The sequence below is a fragment of the Moschus berezovskii genome, chromosome 20 (genome assembly GCF_049115385.1).
Source record: "Moschus berezovskii isolate FMDL1 chromosome 20, NW_MosBer_1.0, whole genome shotgun sequence".
NCBI lineage: Eukaryota > Metazoa > Chordata > Mammalia > Artiodactyla > Moschidae > Moschus > Moschus berezovskii.
Window position 1 is genome coordinate 67,908,601 of NC_142479.1, and position 18,881 is coordinate 67,927,481.

Below are 18,881 nucleotides of genomic sequence, written 5' to 3' on the forward strand. Positions count from 1 at the left end.
TTCAGGCTAGAATCGATATTCACAGATGCTCACCGTGTCAGCTGGGCACAGTGATAAGAGTTTCTGGTATGTTCTCAGGACAGAGGCCCCTCTTGCCCACTGGACCAGGAGTTCCCTGATCACATATTCCTAGTCATTGAGCCCTTTTCTTTTAGTAGGTACTCTGTTTTTTTTTTTTTTTTAATTAATTAATTTATTAAAATTTTTTTTCGGCTGCCCCATGAGCTGCATGGGATCTCAGTTTCCCAACCAGAGATTGAACCCTTGCCCCCTGTACTGGAACCTTGGAGTCTTAACCATTGCACCACCAGGGAAGCCCCAGTCGTCTGGGTTTTGATACTTCCTCACCCTCTCCTTCCCATCTCTGGTCTAGCTTGGAATCTAGAATCTCTCCTGTGACTTTGGTCCAAGCCCCGCTGGGATTAAGTAGAATTCCTGAGCTTCCGGGCTCCTGAGCATTCAGCTATGCTTGAAATCCCACGTGTAGGCCATCGTGTCCATCAGTTTTGGCTCTCCACACCTTCTCCAGTGGTACCAGGCTCCCCCATCCCAATCTTCCCACCAGGGGCGAAGGACTGAGTAAAAGCTGCTCAGACCCAGCGGGTCTGCAGCCTTCAAGGCCGAGAAGGAGCAGAGTTCTCCTTTTAGAGAACCTGTTGAGGCTCCGGCCAGGGAGGTATTTCTCAAAAGCTTATTCACAAATGTTTCTTGCATGGCCCTGAAATTTCACCCATCCCACCTCCTTCCGCTTTTCAGCTCATTCGCCAGTGGGAAAGGACCGAAAGAGGAAGTGCGAGTGACAGTAGTGAAAGCAGAAGGGCTGGAAGCGAAGCAGGTTGCAGCTGGCTCTCCCTGACACGCTGCACCCGAAGCCGTGCGGAGACAAAATGTACCTGCTGCTGCTGTTCTGCCTCTTCCTCCAGCTTTCAGGTGAGCGGGGCCCGGGTCCGTTCACCCGGGGAAAGTTGATGGGACAGGAGGAAGCAGCTGGCAGAGGAAAGAGGGGGCTCAGCAAGGCGTCCTGCTGAGGCACCAGCTCTGTTTCTAAGCAGTTCCTCCTAGTCGTGAGCCTGTGGGTTTCATCCACTCAACCCTGCGCTCAGTGTTTCAGGGCCCACACGGCCAATGCGGAAAGGTGGAGCGTGGTCTTCACGAGAAGCCAGCACCAGGCATAACTCCTGACCTCTGGGGGCTGATCCTTCAGAATGGACGGACTGGTGGCCTCCACGGTTGGGGGAGAAGCAGAGGCACCCTGGTTGCTCAGGGGAGATGGGGAGTATGCACCCCCGCTCTCACCTTCCAGAAAGCGTTATGAGCAAAGGAAGGCTCTGGAGAAGGGGTGAGAGTGAAGGGGACCTGGAAGGAAGGGAAGCAGGGGATTTGCCTGATGGAGTGGAAGAGATGGTTCTAGGCTTTCGGGGAAGAAGGGAATAGAATGGAAAGGTCGAGAGACGGTAAGCTTGGTAGGATGAGGAGGAAAAGGGGGCTAGGCTGTGAGCAGAGACAGAGGGTTGAAGTCAACTTGAAGTTGATGGAGACCTTTTTGTTTTTGCGGCCATGCCACGCGGGACCAGGGATCTTAGTCACCCAACCAAGGGTTGAACCCATGGTTAAGACTTGTTAGAAGCTCGAGTCTTAACCGCTGGACTGCCAGGGAAGGTCCATGGATCTCGTTTTGATTAAAAGCCAAGGGGATTTTCTTGGCTTTGACAGGTTGGGGGACTGCAGAGCTCAGTGTCTGAGCTCCTGAGTCAGCCTCTTGTTGATCTCACCTCCTCTCTGAGATGACTCCATTTTTGTATCCCCAGCCTGGACATCTCCCTGAACTCAAGAACCTTCTATCCAGCTCTCCATTCGACATCTTCACTCAGATGTTGACATTTCTATCTTTTTTGTCCACACCATGAGCTGTGGGCTCTCAGTTCCTGGACCAGGGAAGGAACCCGGGTCCCCACAGAACCTCAACCACTGGACCACCAGGGAAGTCCCAGATGTTGACATTTCAAATGTGGCCTGACCGCATCTCCTCCGTCAAACTCCTTTCTCTCCCACCTTTGTGTTTGGCAACTCCATCTTTTCAGGTGCTCGGGCAGAACCCCAGGGGCATCCATCACTTCTCTCATATCCCATAGTGAGCCTTTGAAGTGTAAGCCAGATCCTGTCTCTTCTCTGGTCAAAACCGTCCAATGACCTCAATCCTGGAGTACAAATCCAAAGTCCTCACAGAGGCTGCCAGGTGGCGCCACCCGGGTCTCCCTCCACACCATCTCCTGGGCTCCTCTTCCACTCTGCTCCCCCTGGCTCAGCCCTTTCCAGCCACCCCAGCCTCCTAGATGTTCTTTGAACACGCCAGGCATACTCCTGCCACAGGCCCGAGGCCCTTGATGTTCAATCTGCTCAGTGCTCTTCTTCAGAGAGCCAAGCCTCCAGTCCTCACTTCCTTCCCGTGTTTGCTTCTTGCTGAAGCCATCATTGATGACCCTAATGAAAATAGCCATTCTCTGGACTTCCCTGATGGTCCAGTGGTTAAGATTTTGCACTTCCACTGCAGGGGGCTTGTGTTTGACTCCTGGCTGGGGAAGTTCCACATGCCATGTGATGTGGCCAAAAAGAAAGGAAAAAAAAAAGCAGTTCCCTTGCATTACTTTTCTCCATGGTTTATCCTCTCCCTCCCCTCACTTTGATAGAATATTAACTTTAGGAGGGCCAGGATTTTTGTGCCTACAACCATGACAGGGCCAGTTGAGACAGATAGTGAGCATTAGTTGTATGAGTGAATGCATCCAATGGACAGGGAAGAATATGATTGCTATAATGCCCATCCCATCCCACCCTCCGAATCTTTGTCCTTCTACTTTCATAGAATCAAACAATTGAGGCTGTTAACATTACCTGAAGAGGACATTGCTCATGGGATTGTAAAATGGTGCAGCCACTTTGGAAAACAATTTGACATTCATGAAAATATTAAATGTATGGTTACCACATGAGCCAGCAATTCCACGCCTAGGTATATATCCAAGAGAATGGAAGACATATGTCCATGTAAAAAACGTGTATGCAAATGTTCACGGCAACATAGTTCATAGGAGCTGAATAACGGAAACAGTCTAAGTGCTTGTCAACTGATGGATGGATGCGTTAAGACTTGGGGTACTCATACCATGGTATGCTAGTCATAAAAACGAAGGAGGTACTGACGCGCGCTACAATCTGGATGAATCTGGAAAACATTAAGCTTGGTAAAGAATCCAAACACAAAAGGGTGTATGTTGTATTATTCCATGCATATGAAATGTCTAGAATATGAAACTTCATAGAGACAGTAGATGAGTGGTCCCCAGGGGCTGTCATGGGGAGGGACTCCTTTGTACGGGGTCTCTCTTAGGGTGATGACTACGTTCTGGAATTAGTGGTGACGTTGGTACAGCTTCGTGAGTATCTCACAAAACCGCTGAACTGTACAACTTAAAAGGGTGAACTGCGTGATGTGTGAATTATATCTCAATAAGAAAATAATCAAAGGGCAGAGAGAAGAGTTAGGAGCAGTTATGGTCTCCTGAGAAAACTTTCTGTGGTTGCCTTTGGATCTGAGGCTCCAGAAGGCACCGGACAGTCCTTTGTGACCTGTGACTGTTTTCCGTGGTCTGCTTTGATCATTCAGTCCATCAGGTGTAGAAATGAAAGTGATACTTATAAGCAGTGATGCATGCTGCGAGCAAAGCTAAGCGCCATGCCCTGACTCAGGGGGCAGCAGGAGTGCTTTCGATGGTGTGGGCTTAGAAGGAGCCCTCTGAGGGGGAGCTACCTGCTCTGAGACCTGGAGGACAAGAAGGAGCAGGTACTTCAGATCGAGGAAGTTTCTCAGGCACAGGGGACAGCAAGGCTCTCGTATGGAAATGAGCTTGACCTTGGTACATCTGAGCAACAGAAGGCCTTTGTTACAGGCCCCACACGCTCCTGTTGGGGCTGATTGGGAGGTTCTGTGCCGTGTGTTCTTCGTGACCCCATGGACTGTAGCCCACCAGACTCTTCTGTCCATGGAATTCTCCAGGCAAGAATACTGGGGTGGGTTGCCATTTTTTCCTCCAAGGGATCTTCCTGACCCAGGGATTGAACCCACGTCCTCTGTCTCCTGTATTACAGGCGGATTCTTTACCCACTGAGCCACTGGTAGGGGGGTTGCTTTTATCTGTAAGGGAGAAGGTCTTAGAGGAGGAGAGAGATGTGTGGCTTGTGGGTGGCTGGAGATGGCTTGTGGATGCTCAGCCTTGAGTTTCAGGGTGGAAACGGAGGAGGTCAATCTGGGGTGAGAAGTTAGGGGACAGACTGACAAGCACAGGGAGGGTTTTGTTCTTCCCCCTGACGTCTGGAACAGGGGAACTTGATGGCTAGCAGACGTGAGTAGTGCATGCGTGTGTGTACACGGTTTGGGAGGGATTAAGACAGAGCAGGAATGTTTGTCTGAAGTGGAACAGGCACAGCTGTGTGCTGATAAGAACCTAGTTGCTGGTGTGAACCTCGGTGCTAACCTGTGACCAGCCTCGACCATAGGACTTCCGATCACAAGCAACACATTTAACCAGCACTGCTTCCTTCTTCTCGACAGCTCACTGTTGCAAAAGTACGCAGAAAACAACCCAGAAACTTTCCACTGGGCTTTATAGCAATTCATTTTCTGTGAGAAGCAAGACTTTTAATGACTCTCTTTTATGGCTCAGTGATAAAGAATCCACCTGCCATTGCAGGAGAGGTGGGTTCGATCCCTGGATCGGGAAGACCCCCTGGAGAAGGAAGTGGCAACCCACTCCAGTATTCTTGCCTGGGAAATCCCATGGACCGAGGAGCCTATTGGGCTACAGTCCATGGGGTCACAAAAAAGTTGGACACAGCTTAGCAACTAAGCAACAACAACACAAATTTTTTTCAGAGAAAAATTAGCTGCCTTGTCCCACTTGGCCTCACCGTAAGTGGTGGCAGAGATGACCCAGAGCGGAGACTAGCTGAGGTCCCTTGCTGAGCTGGAGGCAGGCTCCAGTCCTGCCTGTCGCTCCCCCCGCGTCTCAGTTTCCACCTGATCTAGGATTATTCTCCATCATCCAGGCTGTGAGTAGCCATGCCCAGGGAAGATGCTGCTTCTTGGAGCTCTGGGCTGCCTCTGAGCCAGGACGGTTCCCCAAAGCAGAGCCAGGGCTCTGCCAAGGTTGATAGGGAGTGGGTACCCCAAAGAGGGGTCTGAGAAGGGAGTGGACGGATGGTTCAAGCGTCAGTGCGGGCATGATCAGTCCTCAGTCATGTCTGACTCTCTGGGAAACCATGGACTGTAGCCCACCAGGCTCCTCTGTCCATGGAATTCTCTAGGCTAGGATACTGGAGCAGGTTGCCATTTCCTACTCCAGAGGATCTTCCTGACCCAGGGATTGAACCCACGTCTCCTGCATTGGCAGGCATGTTCTTTACCACTGCACTACCAGGGAAGCTCAAAACTAAATGCTCTACAAGCCATTAGAGTCGTGGCAACTAAAGATGAGGTGGCCGTCTGTGTTGGAGTCCTAGGGCTCTGGGACAAACAACCACAAACTTAGGGCTTAGAAGGACACAGATTTATAATATTACAGTCTAGAGATCAGAAGTCTAAAACGAGTCAACAGGACGACATTTCTCCTGGCGGCTCTAGGGGGAGAATTCAACCCCTTGACTTTGCTAACTTCCAGTGGCTGCCCGATCTCATGGGATGTGGCCCCGCATCACTGCAGCTCCCGCTCCACGGTCATCTCTCCTTCTCTGACCCTACTCTCCTGCCTCCCTCTGATAAGGACTTTCCTTAATTCAATCACACCCGCACAGCCCTTTTTGCCATGTAAGGCTGATTGTGTTCACAGGTTTTGGGTGTTAGGACATCTTTAGGGGCTGTTACTTGGCCCACCACACTATTAAACAACCCTGTCCAGACATTTGTTTTTCTATGATTTTGAAAGTAATCAGTTCAGTTCAGTTCAGTTGCCCAGTCGTGTCCGACTCTTTGTGACCCCATGAATCACAGCACGCTAGGCCTCCCTGTCTATCACCAACTCCCGGAGTTCACTCAAACTCATGTCCACAGAGTCGGTGATGCCATCCAGCCATCTCATTCTCGGTCGTCCCCTTCTCCTCCCACCCCCAATCCCTCCCAGCATCAGAGTCTTTTCCAGTGAGTCAACTCGTCGCATGAGGTGGCCAAAGTATTGGAGTTTCAGCTTTAGCATCAGTCCTTCCAATGAACACCCAGGATTGATCTCCTTTAGAATGGACTGGTTGAAAGTAATAAGTTCTTGTTATTGATACTTGGGAAAGTACAGGAAAAAAAGAGTAAAGTACAGAAAAAAATGAAGAATTAGGAAAAATAAAAAGCTTCATATCTGTCTTCTTGCTCAAGGCAACCAGTTGTTAACATTCTAGTTTATTTTTGATCTTTTTTATGCATTTAAAAAGTTAGTTGATATTATGCTGTATATAATTTAAAAAACCCTCATTTTCACTTCATATGAGAATTTTCCACATAATTAAAAATATTTCTGAGCCTCATTATCAGTGTTTGCATTATTTCCTTGTGTACTTATTTCCCCAGTTGATGGCAGTGGGTTTTGTCTCCGTTATTTTTGCTAACTATGTAGTGAATCTTCGTGTGCTCCCTTTTTGTGCCTCTCGATTGTTTCCTGAGGGCTAAATCCTAGACGTGTCATTGCTGGAGCAAAGGGCATGCCTGTGTCTGACACACGAAACTGCCTATGGCTTTCTGTGTATTTGAACCAGTTACCCTCCTTCCAGCATCTTCTCCTAGTGCCTGGACCACCTGGCCTCGGCCAGCAAAAGGCGAGTCATCAACACTTGGTTGATTTGATATGTGAAAAGTGGTGTTGTCCTCCACATTTCTTGTTTGTTACGTTCTTTAAACTGAACACTTGAATTCTATTAGCCACTGAATTCCTTCTTTGTGACTTGCTTCTTATCTCTCATCACTTTTCCAAACGGAGTCTTAAATGTTTTTCTTCTATACATTCTTAATCGAGAGAGACACTATTGGGAATAGTATCTTCCCTGGTGGTCCAGTGGTTAAGACTCTGACTCCCTAGGCAGCGAGTGCAGGTTCGATACCTGGTCGGGGAGCATGCCCCATGGTCAAAAATTCAAAACATAAAACATGCAATAAAGCCTTTAAAAATGGTCCACATTAAAAAATCTTAAAAGAAAGAGAAACACTATTACTCCCTTCCTATGTGATTTGTTCTCAATATGTCTCAATCTGTTCTTTGTCTTTCAGTCTTTTTAATTGGTATGTCCACCCACTCCAGTATTCTTGCCTGGAGAATCCCAGCGATGGGGGAGCCTGGTGGGCTGCCGTCTATGGGGTCGCACAGAGTCGGACACGACTGAAGTGACCTAGCAGCAGCAGCAGTGCACGTGGTCAGATTCCCTACTGACCCTTTGTTTCCTGTCGTTTGTTAATTTCAAGTTTCGGAACTGCTCCCAGTCATCTAGAAATTATATAAATATTCACTTCTATTTTCTTCCAGTTTTAGAAATGCTTTCCTGTTTTATGCTGACCTCCTTAATCTCTTTCCATTTACCTAATGGAGTACACTGAGAGGTGACAGGAGAGAGTTGTGCCCTAACCCTTCCCTTCCCTGCTTACCGCTTTAGTTTTCTATATTGTTGCTGTTTAGTTGCAAAGTTGTGCCCGACTCTTTGCGACTCCATGGACTGCAGCTTGTCCAGGCTTCCCTGTCCACTATCTCCTGGAGTTTGCTCAAACTCATGTCCTTTGAGTCGATGATGCTATCCAACCATCTCATCCTCTGCTGTCCCCCTCTCTTCCTGCCCTCAATCTTTCCCAGCATCAGGATCTTTCCCAGTGGGTTGGCTCTTTGCATCAGGTGGTCCAAGTATCAAAGCCTCAGCATCAGTCCTTTCAATGAGTATTCAGGACTGATTTCCTTTAGGATTGACTGGATTGATCTTCTTGCTGTCCAAGGGGCTCTCAAGAGTCTTCTCCAGCACCAAAATTCAAAAGCATCAATTCTTTGGCACTCAGCCTTCTTAAAGGTCCAACTCTCACATCTGTACATGACTACTGGGAAAGCCATAGCTTTGACTATCTGGACCTTTGTCAGCAAAGTGATGTCTCTGCTTTTTAATGCACTGTCAAAGCTTTTCTTCCAAGGAGCAAGCATCTTTTAACTTTGTGGCTGTAGTCACTGTCTGCAGTGATTTTGGAGCCCAGAAAATAAGATCTGCCACTGATTTCACTGTTTCCCCATCTACTTGCCATGAAAGGACTGGACCGGATGTCATGATCTTAGTTTTTTTGAATGCTGAGCTTTAAGCCAGCATTTTCACTCTTTCACCCTCATCAAGAGATTCTTTAGTTTCTCTTCTCTTTCTGCCATAGTTTCCTATGGTATATGTAAAATTCTTAAATAGACTAGGTCTGTTTTTAGACTCTTGACTGTGTTCGATTGAGGTGCTCACCTAGTCTTGTTAGATTTCCACGCTGGCTTCTTTATTAGGCCTGGTACCATTTTAATATCTGGCAGGCAAGTCCTTACTCACTGCTCAACTTTCGGATGTTAAAAATTCTTATCTCTTCATTTATTCAGATAACCTCTAGCATACTTTACATGTAATATTTATCACACTTGCATGCATAGACAGCTATCCGTGCACACATATATACCACACTCACGTATAGATAGAGGTTATCTGAAAAAAATGCACGTTCTAAAAATGTTCTGGGGCTTTTTGAGTTAAATCTTTAAATGTATTTGGGAAGGAAAAAAATTTTTGCAATATATAGCATTTTCATTCAGAATTATAATATAGCTCTTTTATGCATAAACCTTTATGTCGGTCAAGAAAATTTCAAAGTGTTTGTGTATGATTTTTTTCTATAAGTTCTAATTGTTTCTGCTCAAGTTATTCCTTGGTGCTTAATACACGTTTATTGCTATTGTAAATGAGCACTTTTCCATTTTATTTTACGGTTACTTGTTAGTGGTTTACAGGAAAGCCACTGATTTTTCATATATTTATTGTGTTTTTAGCCACTGTACTGAATTTCATTAAAAATGAAAATCCCTTTAAATTGAAGATTTAAATATTTTCCCTAAATGTTATTATTTTCCCCCAGTAATGATATATTTTATATTTTTCTGTGTCTCACTACATTGGTCAGAACTTCAGAAAATAACACGTACAGATGGATAACATGTATAGAAAAGTGGATACAGAATCAGTGTCCAGGTTGACGATTATAAAGTACACACCAGTATCTCACAGTCATTGCGGTATTTGCTGAGGCTTTTACTCGATAATCTTCATCAGATAAAGGAAGTTCTACTCTTAATCTGCTAAGAGTTTTTAGAAAGTCGAATGTGTGTTGACCATGTGGCATGTGGTCAGGGATCGACCCTGGGTCCCTGCATTGGCAGGCAGATTCTTTACCGCTGAGCCACCAGGGAAGCCTCTCTACTTCATTAATTTTTATTACCTCCATTATTTCCTTTCTTCCAGTTTTTTCTTTCTTCCTACTCCTCCTTCTGTTTTTTGTTTTAACTTTCAAAATAACTGTTTGACATAGTAAAGTCCTCTTTACTTTTCTAATACATGCATTTAGTGCTCTAAAATATCCCTAAGCAGAACACAGCTGGTCTGCCGGCAGATGGGTCTGGGAGGTCCAGGCCCGATTGCTATTATTTCTATTTAAGCTGGTGTTTCAAAGAGAGATTCCACCTCAAACCCAGATTTTGAGCTACTCCTTAAAAGTGTAAAGATCTGAAACCACATCCCCTGCTTCTTGCATGAGGACAATGGGATAAGTGACCCCCACCCCATCCAGGGGCACCTCCTCTCCAGACTGCCGAGGTCCTCAGCACTTCCCAGGTTCTGACGCCGAGTGCTAGTGCCAGCTGCCATTCTTCGTGATGCTTGAGGTGCTGTTTCCTTGCAGTAAAGAAACGCTTCTCTGTGTCTCCAATCTTTCAAAGATGAGGGAGTGAAAGAAAGAGCAAGGAGATCACGTATATCAGAAAATGCTGCTGCTCTTCTCTGACACTTGCCTTCCTGCAGGGCTGTCGTATTCAAGACACTATGGATTCGCGTTGTTGTTGTTCAGTGGCTAGGTCGTGTCCAGCTCTTTGTGAGCCCAGGGACCGCAGCACACCAGGCTCCTCGGTCTGCCACCATCTCCTGGAATTCGCTCAAATTCATGTCCATTGAGTTGGTGATGCTCTCTAACCACCTGTGCTGCCACCTTCTCTGTTTGCCTTCAAACTTTCCCCACGTCAGAGTGCTTTCTAATGAGGCGACTTCGCATCAGGGGACCAGAGTATTGGAACTTCATAAAGATAGATCAATGGAACATCCATAAAGAACTCACATATTTGCTTTTTGACAAAGCAGCCAAAGCAACTCAGTGGGAAGAAATGGGGATCTGGGTAATAAAAATTCCAGAGCACCGGGAAACTGATGGGCATTACTCTTTTGGTCAGTTTCAAAGGTGGGTTGGGAAGATCCCCTGGAGAAGGAAATGGCAACCCACTCTAGTATTCTTGCCTGGAAAATCCCATGAATGGAGGATTCTGGTAGGCTACAGTCCACAGGGTCGCAAAGAGTTAGACAGGACTGAACGACTTCACTTTCACTTTTTCACTTTCCTACCAGGCTGGTTTACTGTAGAACCAATAGACACAATTAGAACCATTAGGAACAGTGTCTCCAGAGCTGGGTGATGGGGGTGTTTCCACTGGGCCTCCTGAGGTCGTCAGCACAGTCATCTCCTGTGGAAATAGGTCCTTTGCTCTTTCCTCCCCATCAGACCAGAATAACACAGGGATGGCTGCAAATGGACGTTGCTGGAAATGGAAAGACTTGCTGGCTACAGACAGGGGACAAGGGGTTACTTATAGGAAGGAACTCTCGCTCTGTGTCAGTTTGTGTTCACTGAGATCTGCAGTTCTGCTTTCACGGGGTTTTCCTGGTGACTTTGGCTAGAATTTTGAAGGACAAAAAGTCTGTCTTGATCTGTCTTCCTTGACTGTTTCTCTGCTCAGGAGACCCTTGGGTCTGGTTGGACTGTTCACAATGCAGGAGGCTGTGGCCCTGCCCCCAGGGCGGGAGGTGACAGGTACATGGATTTGTGTTTCCAGGCTCATCTGCCGTCTCGGGTCCCAGAGCAGTGAGCGGTGTGGAGCAGGGCTCACTGACTGTGCAGTGTCAATATGATCCTGGGTGGGAGCGCAGCGTGAAGTGGTGGTGCCGGGGGGCTGCCTGGAGCAGCTGTCGGTTCGTTGTTAAAACCATTGGATCAGAGAAGGAGGTGAAGAAGGGCCGTGTGTCCATCAAGGACAACTGGAAAGACCGCTCGTTCACCGTGACCATGGAGAAGCTCAGGCTGGACGATTCAGACTCTTACTGGTGTGGGATTGAGAGAGTTGGAACTGACCTGGGGAATCAAGTAGAAGTGACCATTTTCCCAGGTAAGAGTATGTGTGTATGTGGACGTGTCTCTTCAGGGCCTGCTCTGTCTCTCAGAGGGACTGTCACAGGGGCGGGGGAGTCCTGGTCTCATGGAGCCCCCGCTGACCACCCGGGCTGGGAGGGACAGGGCTTCCCCTCGATGCTCTCCTGGCTCCAGGGCCTCCTTCTCGCGGGATCAGGCTTTCCCGGCGCACTGTTTTCCTGCACAGTCAGTGCCTGAGCCTGTTCCCAAGGAGATGAAGGTGATGGTCCCAGTGTCAGCCCGTGGGCCAAGGGACCCTTCTCTGTGGGACGCGGAGCCCCCGATTCCTGCCAGTGCTTTCCTGGGACCCCTGGTGCCCTGGGGGTGTTCCTGGTCTTTCTGGAATTCAGGGTTGGGTCTTCAGAGCTGCTGTTACCACCCAGTGTTCCATATCCCATCTCAGGGGAAAGACCCAACCCAGTGAGAGATGCTGTGCTTTATTTCGGGGTCTGGAAAGGGATCCACTGTCAGAGGGCTGTATTTCCAGTGCCTGAAACCCCATCATGAGCCATTTACACATTTGGGATGACTGATGCTCTCTTCTTAAATCCTTCTAGAATGCAAACACTCCTGGGCATGTTAGCTCAGCGATCTTGGTTTGACATAATTTATCTATTGGGCTCTGCTTCTGCTGATCCTCAGATAGATGACACCAGCTTACCTGTGTGGCAGGGGGGCTGGGTACACGGTCAACAGTCACCGTCCCCCACGCTCACACCTGGAACCTGTGAGGTTCATTACACTTGCAAAGTACAACACGTTCATTATCTCATTCGATCCTGACAACATTCCTGAGAACTATCCCCATCGTGGGAGCTTAATACCGTCCACCAAGTGCAGGCTCTTCCTGAACCTCAGGATTTTGCTCAGGGCTGGTCCTGACCTTTGAAGCCGCAGATCTCGGCTGCGTCAGCTGCCTGGTCGCCCCCAGTCGACTCCTTCGTGGTCAGTTGCTCAGTCGTGTCAGACTGTTTGTGACCCCACGGACTGTAGCCCACGAGGCTCCTCTGTCCATGGGATTTCCCTGAAAGGATACTGGAGTGGGTTGCCGCTGTGGATAAGTAGATGGGGGAGGCACTGGCCGAGGCCCCGGCATAAGCAGCTGGAGCATTCGATTTCAGCTGACCTCCAGCTGCCCTTGTCCTGAGGCCACCCTGGGCCTCTCTAACCTCCCTGACTTGTGCCAGCCCCACTGCCTCTGAGGCTCTGAGTCTCCTAGAGGTCAGGGAGATAATGAGCAGTCCGGGCTGTTGGGCCCTCCCTTGGCCCTGCTTCAGACTCCTCAGGGCAGTGAGGCCCATGCTCCCCAAACCCCCATCCACCAGACTCAGAGGCACGATTAGGGAGGCGGGTGGGTGAACAGGCATAGTGGTGTATAACCTGGTCTCTATGCCAAGCACCAACTACAGTGCCGACCACCACTCCCACCACCTCCACTGTCAACACAAAAGATAATGTTCGCTCCTCAGCTGGGACCGGCCACAGCTCCAACAACAGGTAAGCCAGCTCCGATGCTGCCATTCCTCGTGGACCACTAGGCCCAAACTCCTAGGAGGGGAAACCCTTTGTAGTCCCAGGTCCCAGCCAGAGCTTGTCTCTAAACTCTTGGGCTCAAGGATGCTAGGGTCCCCTCTCACTTGCTCTCACAGCTCAGGAGGCCAGAAATGAAACCAAGGTGTGGCCAGGTTGGCTCCTTCTTGGGACTCTGAAGTAGAGTTTGTCCCAGGCCAGTCTCCTCACTTTTGGGGGCTACTGGTAAGCTGAGCATTCCTTGGCTTATTCCCCCCACTTAAAAATTTTTTTTTATTTGACTGCACTGAGTCTTAGCTGTGGTTTGTAAACCCTTAGTTGCCACCTGTGGGATCTAGTTCCCTGACCAGGAATTGAACCTGGCCCCGCTGCGTTGGGAGCAAGGAGTCTTAGCCACTGGACCACCAATTTATCCTTTATAAGTACACCAGTCACCAGACTCGGGCCCATCCTGATCCAGCATGACCTCGTCTTAACTTGACGACCTCTGCAAAGATCTTACTTCCAAACGGATCTCAGGTTCTGAGTGAACTAACTACTGGGTGAAGGACGCTGTTCAGCCTGCACGGGGGGCAAGCAGAGAAGTAGGAAAGCCTTTTCAGAGCCTTTGCCTTGCAATTTCCGTTTGGCCTGCAGACCCACAGAAACACTGTGGAACCCTCCTCTCCATTTTTTTTTTTTTAAACCAGGACTTCCCTGGTGGTCCAGTGGCTAGAACTCTGTGCTCCCAATGTGGAGGCCTTGGGTTTGATCCCTGGTTAGGGAGCTAGATCCCATGTGCTGCAATTAAGAGTTTGCCTGATGCAGCTAAGACTCAGCGCAAATAAATGAAATATTAAAAAAAAAAATCTTTGGAGAACTCCCTGGTGGTTCAGTGGTTAGGATTCCATGATTTCACTGCGGAGGGGGTAGGTTCAATCCCTGGTCAGGGGACTAAAATCCCATAAGCCCTGCGGTGCAGCCAAGAAAAGGAAAAAGAAAAAATCTTTGAGGGCACCCAGTAGTAGGGGTTTCCCGGGCTGGAAACCACAGCCCTGCAGTCGGAAGGTCTAAGGGTGTGTGGCCATCTCTGCCCCCAGGCGGGTGGGATGAGGTCAAGAAGGAAGGTGAGCCGTGGGGGCTCTGTCGTTTCCAGCGGCGACGGCCTGGAGCTCAGAGTCCTCCTCCCTCTCATCTTTGCGCTGTTGCTGCTTCTCTTCACAATGGCCTCGCTCGTGGCTTGGAGAATGGCGAAGCGACCGAAGAAAGGTGAGGGGACCGGGCCGACGGTGGGCTGGGGCTGGGCTGAGCTGGGTAGCAGTGTGTGGGACTGACGGCCCACGTGGTCATCCCGGAGCCTACGGACCCACGGATCGCCTGCAGACTCCGGAAGGGTTGCTGTCCCGAAGGTCACAGCAGCTGGTGGTTTGAGGGGCCAGAGCTTGGAGGTGAGCCCAGGAGCTTTCAACGTCAGGTCTGCCTTGAAGATCCCTCCTTGTTCTTCCTGCCTCTTCGCTCTGCCTCCCTGTCCATTTCCTGATTTGGCTCTCTGTGGCAGAGGTGACGATGACCTTAGGCAGGCAGCCCTTCTAGGGTACCAAGACCCTTTAGAGTCTTGACCACCACTTCCTGTGGTTGTCACGGAGGGACTGAGTTGACATGGGGGCAGGGGAGACACCCGCAGGAAAGTATGCACACACGAGCGAGTGTACACACACAGGTGCATGAACACATGGACATGGATGCAGGAGCAAACACAGCCCACACATGAATGCATACGTGTGCTCGGACACACACATAAACAGTCCTCTGGGTTCCTCAGAAAGGCTGGTGGCCACTCCTATTTTTATTTATTTATTTTTGGCCATGCCGGGTCTTTGTTGCTGCTCAGGCTTTTCTCTAGGTGCGGCGAGCAGAGGCGACTCTCTAGTTGCAGTACACGGGCTTCTTATTGCGGTGGCTTCTCCTGTTGCAGAGCACAGGCTCCGGGGCTTCAGGGGAGGGCTTCAGCTGAGGGCTTCAGTAACCATTGCTTCTGGGCTCCAGAGTACAGGCTCACCAGTTGTGGTGCATAGGCTTAGTTGCCGCAAGGCATGTGGGATCTTCCGGGACCAGGGATCGAACTCCTGTGTCTTTGCATTGGCAGGCGGATTCTTTATCACTGAGCTACCAGGGACGACCCCAGCCCTATTTTTGCTTTTCCTCTTCTCCAGCCTTTTCTCAAGCTACCCTCCTCGTTCTATGTAAATTTAGACTTTAGGGAAGGGCCCCGGCTCATGAGTCTGCACTTGTCAGTCACGAGATTTGGCCTCAACCAACCCTTTTCCTGTCTGGCTCCACTTCCACATTCTTACAATGATTGCACCTTCGCCTTCTCGGAATCCCGCGGGACCCGAGCTCTCACGGGGCCCTGTTTAACGCTGCCCCCTCCCCACAGCCTGGGGAATCTTGTAGTTTGGGAAGAGGGGAGCCTGACTCTTGGCTCCTCATATTTTCTCCCAAATGTATTGTCTGTGACCTAAATACATTCTGTCCCTCCTAAAAACCTGGGGGGGGGGTAGTTTATATTATTTCTTTGTAGTCTCCAAAACTAAGTGCAGGAGATGGCAGGGAGATAAAGAAATAGGAACCAACTGAAAGCTGGTCCATACAGTGCTGCCCCAGCTCAAGCACTCCACTTGGAGAGCAGCTTAGAACAATCCTGTCTCATGAGCAAGCTGTACTGCTGGTGTCCTTGTGTGCCTGGTCCAGCCAGCACCGGGAAAGCATAGAACAGGCTCGGCCACTAGCAGCCCACATCTGACCCGAAGACTAACCAGAATTCAGTGGGACAAGGGTCTTGTTGTTTTGTTGTTTAGTTGTTCACTTGTGTTCGACTCTTGTGTGACCCCAGGGACTGTAGCCCCCCAGCCTCCTCTGTCCATGGGATTTTCCCAGGCAAGAATACTGGAGTGGGTTGCCATTTCCTTCTCCAAAGGGGTCTTCCCAACCCAGGGATCGAACCTGGGTCTCCTACACTGGCAGGTGGATTCTTTATCACAGAAGGATGATGAGACAGACATAAATCAAATACACTGGGAGCCGGCAAGGGAGGGATTCGACAGCCTGGGTAGCTGTGGAATGTAGGTGTGACTTGAGGTGACCCCTGAAAGATGAGAGTCAGGTTGAGAAATGGTGGAGTTAGGGGCAGAATTCCAGAAGTTATAGGCTGAGCCTAATAACTAAATAACTAAGGAGTTGATAGCTGGCAGGGCCCCCTGAGCAGCTGACGATGCAGCTCTGTGATGTGGGGAACAGATGGACCGGGGTCTCCTTGTTTGTCATCTGAGGGGTGAGAATTAGAACCACGCCTCTTCTCAGGTGGCTCAGCAGTAAAGAATCTTCCTGCAGTTCAGGAGATGCGGGTTTGATCCCTGAGTCAGCAAGATCCTCTGGGGTAGGAAATGGCAACCCGCTGCAGTGTCCTTGCCTGGGAAGTTCCATGGCCTGAGGGGCCTGGCGGGGCGACAGTTCATGAGATTGAAAAGAGTTGGATGCCACTGAGAGACTGAGGGCACACACACACACACACTCTTTTCTCTGAGCCTGAAGCCTAACTCACTTCCTTTCTTTCTCAGACCTGGGGGCACAGGTGAGTCTCTGAGTGGGCTTTCTAACTCTGGTTGTTTTTGTCTTGTAGCTGCTGGGACATCCCCAGTGCAGGTAAGAGAGTCCCCGAGGTCAGAGCAGAAACCGGACACCTTGCCCCGCTTCTTGTTTTCCATCTCCCAGGAGCACCGAGGTCCAATCCCTGTGCCCAAGTGCCCCTATGCTCACAACCCAGCTGCAAGGGCTGGGAAGGGGCCTGGGAAGATGCTGGAATCAGCAAGAAGGGAGGAGGGCTTGGCAGGGGGCAGGTGTGGGAGGCTGAGAGAAAGTGGAGGTTGCAGAGGAAACTGGGAGCCACGAGTCCCTCCATGGAAGAGGAACCTGTGTCTTGTCTCCTAGGCGCTTCAGCCCCCGGGGAGCGACATCTGCTATGCAGACCTGAACCTGCCGCAGATTGAAAAGCCCTCTGGCTCCTCCCGGAAGAAGGCCTCTGGGAGAGCCTCCTCCTCCCCTCAGGCCTACTTGGGGGACGTGGACTATGCCAACACGGTGCGTGCTCAGTGGGGATGCTGTGGGGCTCGGACCAGAAGTGGGGCTCCTTTGAGGACGGGTTTTCTCTCGCCCACGTGGGAAGGTGGGCGCTGAGCAAAGGTGCAGCCATTGAAAGATTGGCTGGCAGAGCCCCTGTGGGCTTTTGGCCTTTGGCATCACCTCCATACCAGACCTCAGCGCTGGAGACTCAGAGCCTGGTCAGACACGGTCCATATGCTGGGTGCGGCCGAGTGACCCGGTATTCTGTGCAAAATGGGCTGCCCTGGCACAGAATTGAGGGAGAGCGCCTTCTGCTATGACTGGGGCGCAGGGTGCCCGGCTGAGTGGAGGGATGAGGGGCTGGAAGGCCTGGGAGAAGCCTCCAGAAGTCCTGGAGGGTCTGTCTCCCTGGGGTCCTCCAAGGCCTCCTCCATGTATGGGCAGCCTCCGACCAGCACCTCTAAACCTGAGGACATCTTCACTGCAGGCTGACGTTTTCAGGGACAGCATCACCTACACCCCTCTAACCCCAAAGACATCTTCACTGCAGGCGGAAGTTCCCAGGGACAGCATCACCTACGCGGCTCTGTCTTTGGACGCCTTGGATGAACAGCCGACCTACAGCAACATGGAGCACCTCAACTCCCGGCCTCCCAGTAGGATCCTTGAGGAGTCCACGGAGTACAGCGCCATCAGAAAGCCTTAGCCTTGGCCCCAGAGGCCCCTCTCTGAGCCCCCTTGAGACCTCTGAGTTCCTTCCTGCTCCATTCATCTGCTTTCTGCCCCCTCCGTCCCCTCAGGGGACCAGCCAGTGACTGAGGTCTCTGACTCACGCAGCTGGCATCACAGCCAGCTCTGGACTGATGGCTTGGGGTCTGGTCTGAGGGAGCTTCTGAGAGTTAGCCAGGGGTCTTTCCACATCCTGTTCTCTCCCACACAGCTTGACACAGGGTTGAGGATACAATCTGGAGCTGCTGAGGGAGTAAGCAGTATGATAATGGTAATAACAGTAATTCACTTGTATTTATTGCTTATCACGGGTGATGGGCTTCCCTGGTGGCTCAGATCGTAAAGAATCTGCCTGCAATGCAGGAGACTCTGGTTTGATCCCTGGATTGGGAAGATCCCCTGGAGAAGGGAATGGCAACCCACTTTAGTATTCTTGCCTGGAGAGTCCATGGACAGTCCACAGGGTCACAAAGAGTTGGACACGACTGAGCAACTCATGCTTTCACTTTATCATGAATGGTGGACTGAATAATGGTCCTTGAAGTTATTCAGATCCAAATCCCCAGAACTTGGGAACATTACCTTCTGGGGCGAAAGAGACTGTGTAGATGTAATAGAGTCAAGGATTTGGGGATAGGGAGATTATTCTGGGATATCCAGCTGGGCTGTAAATATAAGCCCAAGGATCCTTATAAGAGGGAAGTGAGAAGGTCAAGAGAAGAAGACAGTGATGGTGGTAGGAGCAGAGGTCAGGACGATATGGGCAGGATCCAGGGAATGCCACAGCCTCCAGGAGCTGGAAGAGGCAGGAACGGAGCCTTCCCTGGGCCCCCAGAAGAGTCAGCCCGTCTGACACCTTGACTTTAGCCCAGTGAGACTGATTTCCTACTTCTGGCCTCCACAATTACAGGAGAATAAATTATTATTTTCACGAAGCCACTGCGTTTGTGGTAATTTGTTATAGGAGCAATAGGAAAAATATACTATT

General features: G+C 50.0%; 1 protein-coding gene across 4 annotated transcripts; it reads left to right on the forward strand.

Annotated features, from left to right (window-relative positions):
• Positions 1–773: 773 nt before the first annotated feature.
• On the forward strand, positions 774–18,828 carry CD300LF (CD300 molecule like family member f). 4 transcript variants are annotated; one of them, XM_055408658.2, is made up of 7 exons: positions 774–930; positions 11,184–11,513; positions 12,934–13,033; positions 14,202–14,314; positions 16,725–16,747; positions 17,033–17,182; positions 17,652–18,828. In XM_055408658.2, the coding sequence occupies exons 1-7, from the start codon at positions 888–890 to the stop codon at positions 17,868–17,870; spliced, it is 978 nt and encodes a 325-aa protein (XP_055264633.2). In that variant the 5' UTR covers positions 774–887; the 3' UTR covers positions 17,871–18,828. The 4 variants fall into 4 exon arrangements, with proteins under 4 accessions (XP_055264633.2, XP_055264635.2, XP_055264634.2 ...); XM_055408660.2 differs by having other exon boundaries at positions 17,715–18,828; XM_055408659.2 differs by having other exon boundaries at positions 12,988–13,033.
• The last annotated feature ends 53 nt before the right edge of the window (positions 18,829–18,881 follow it).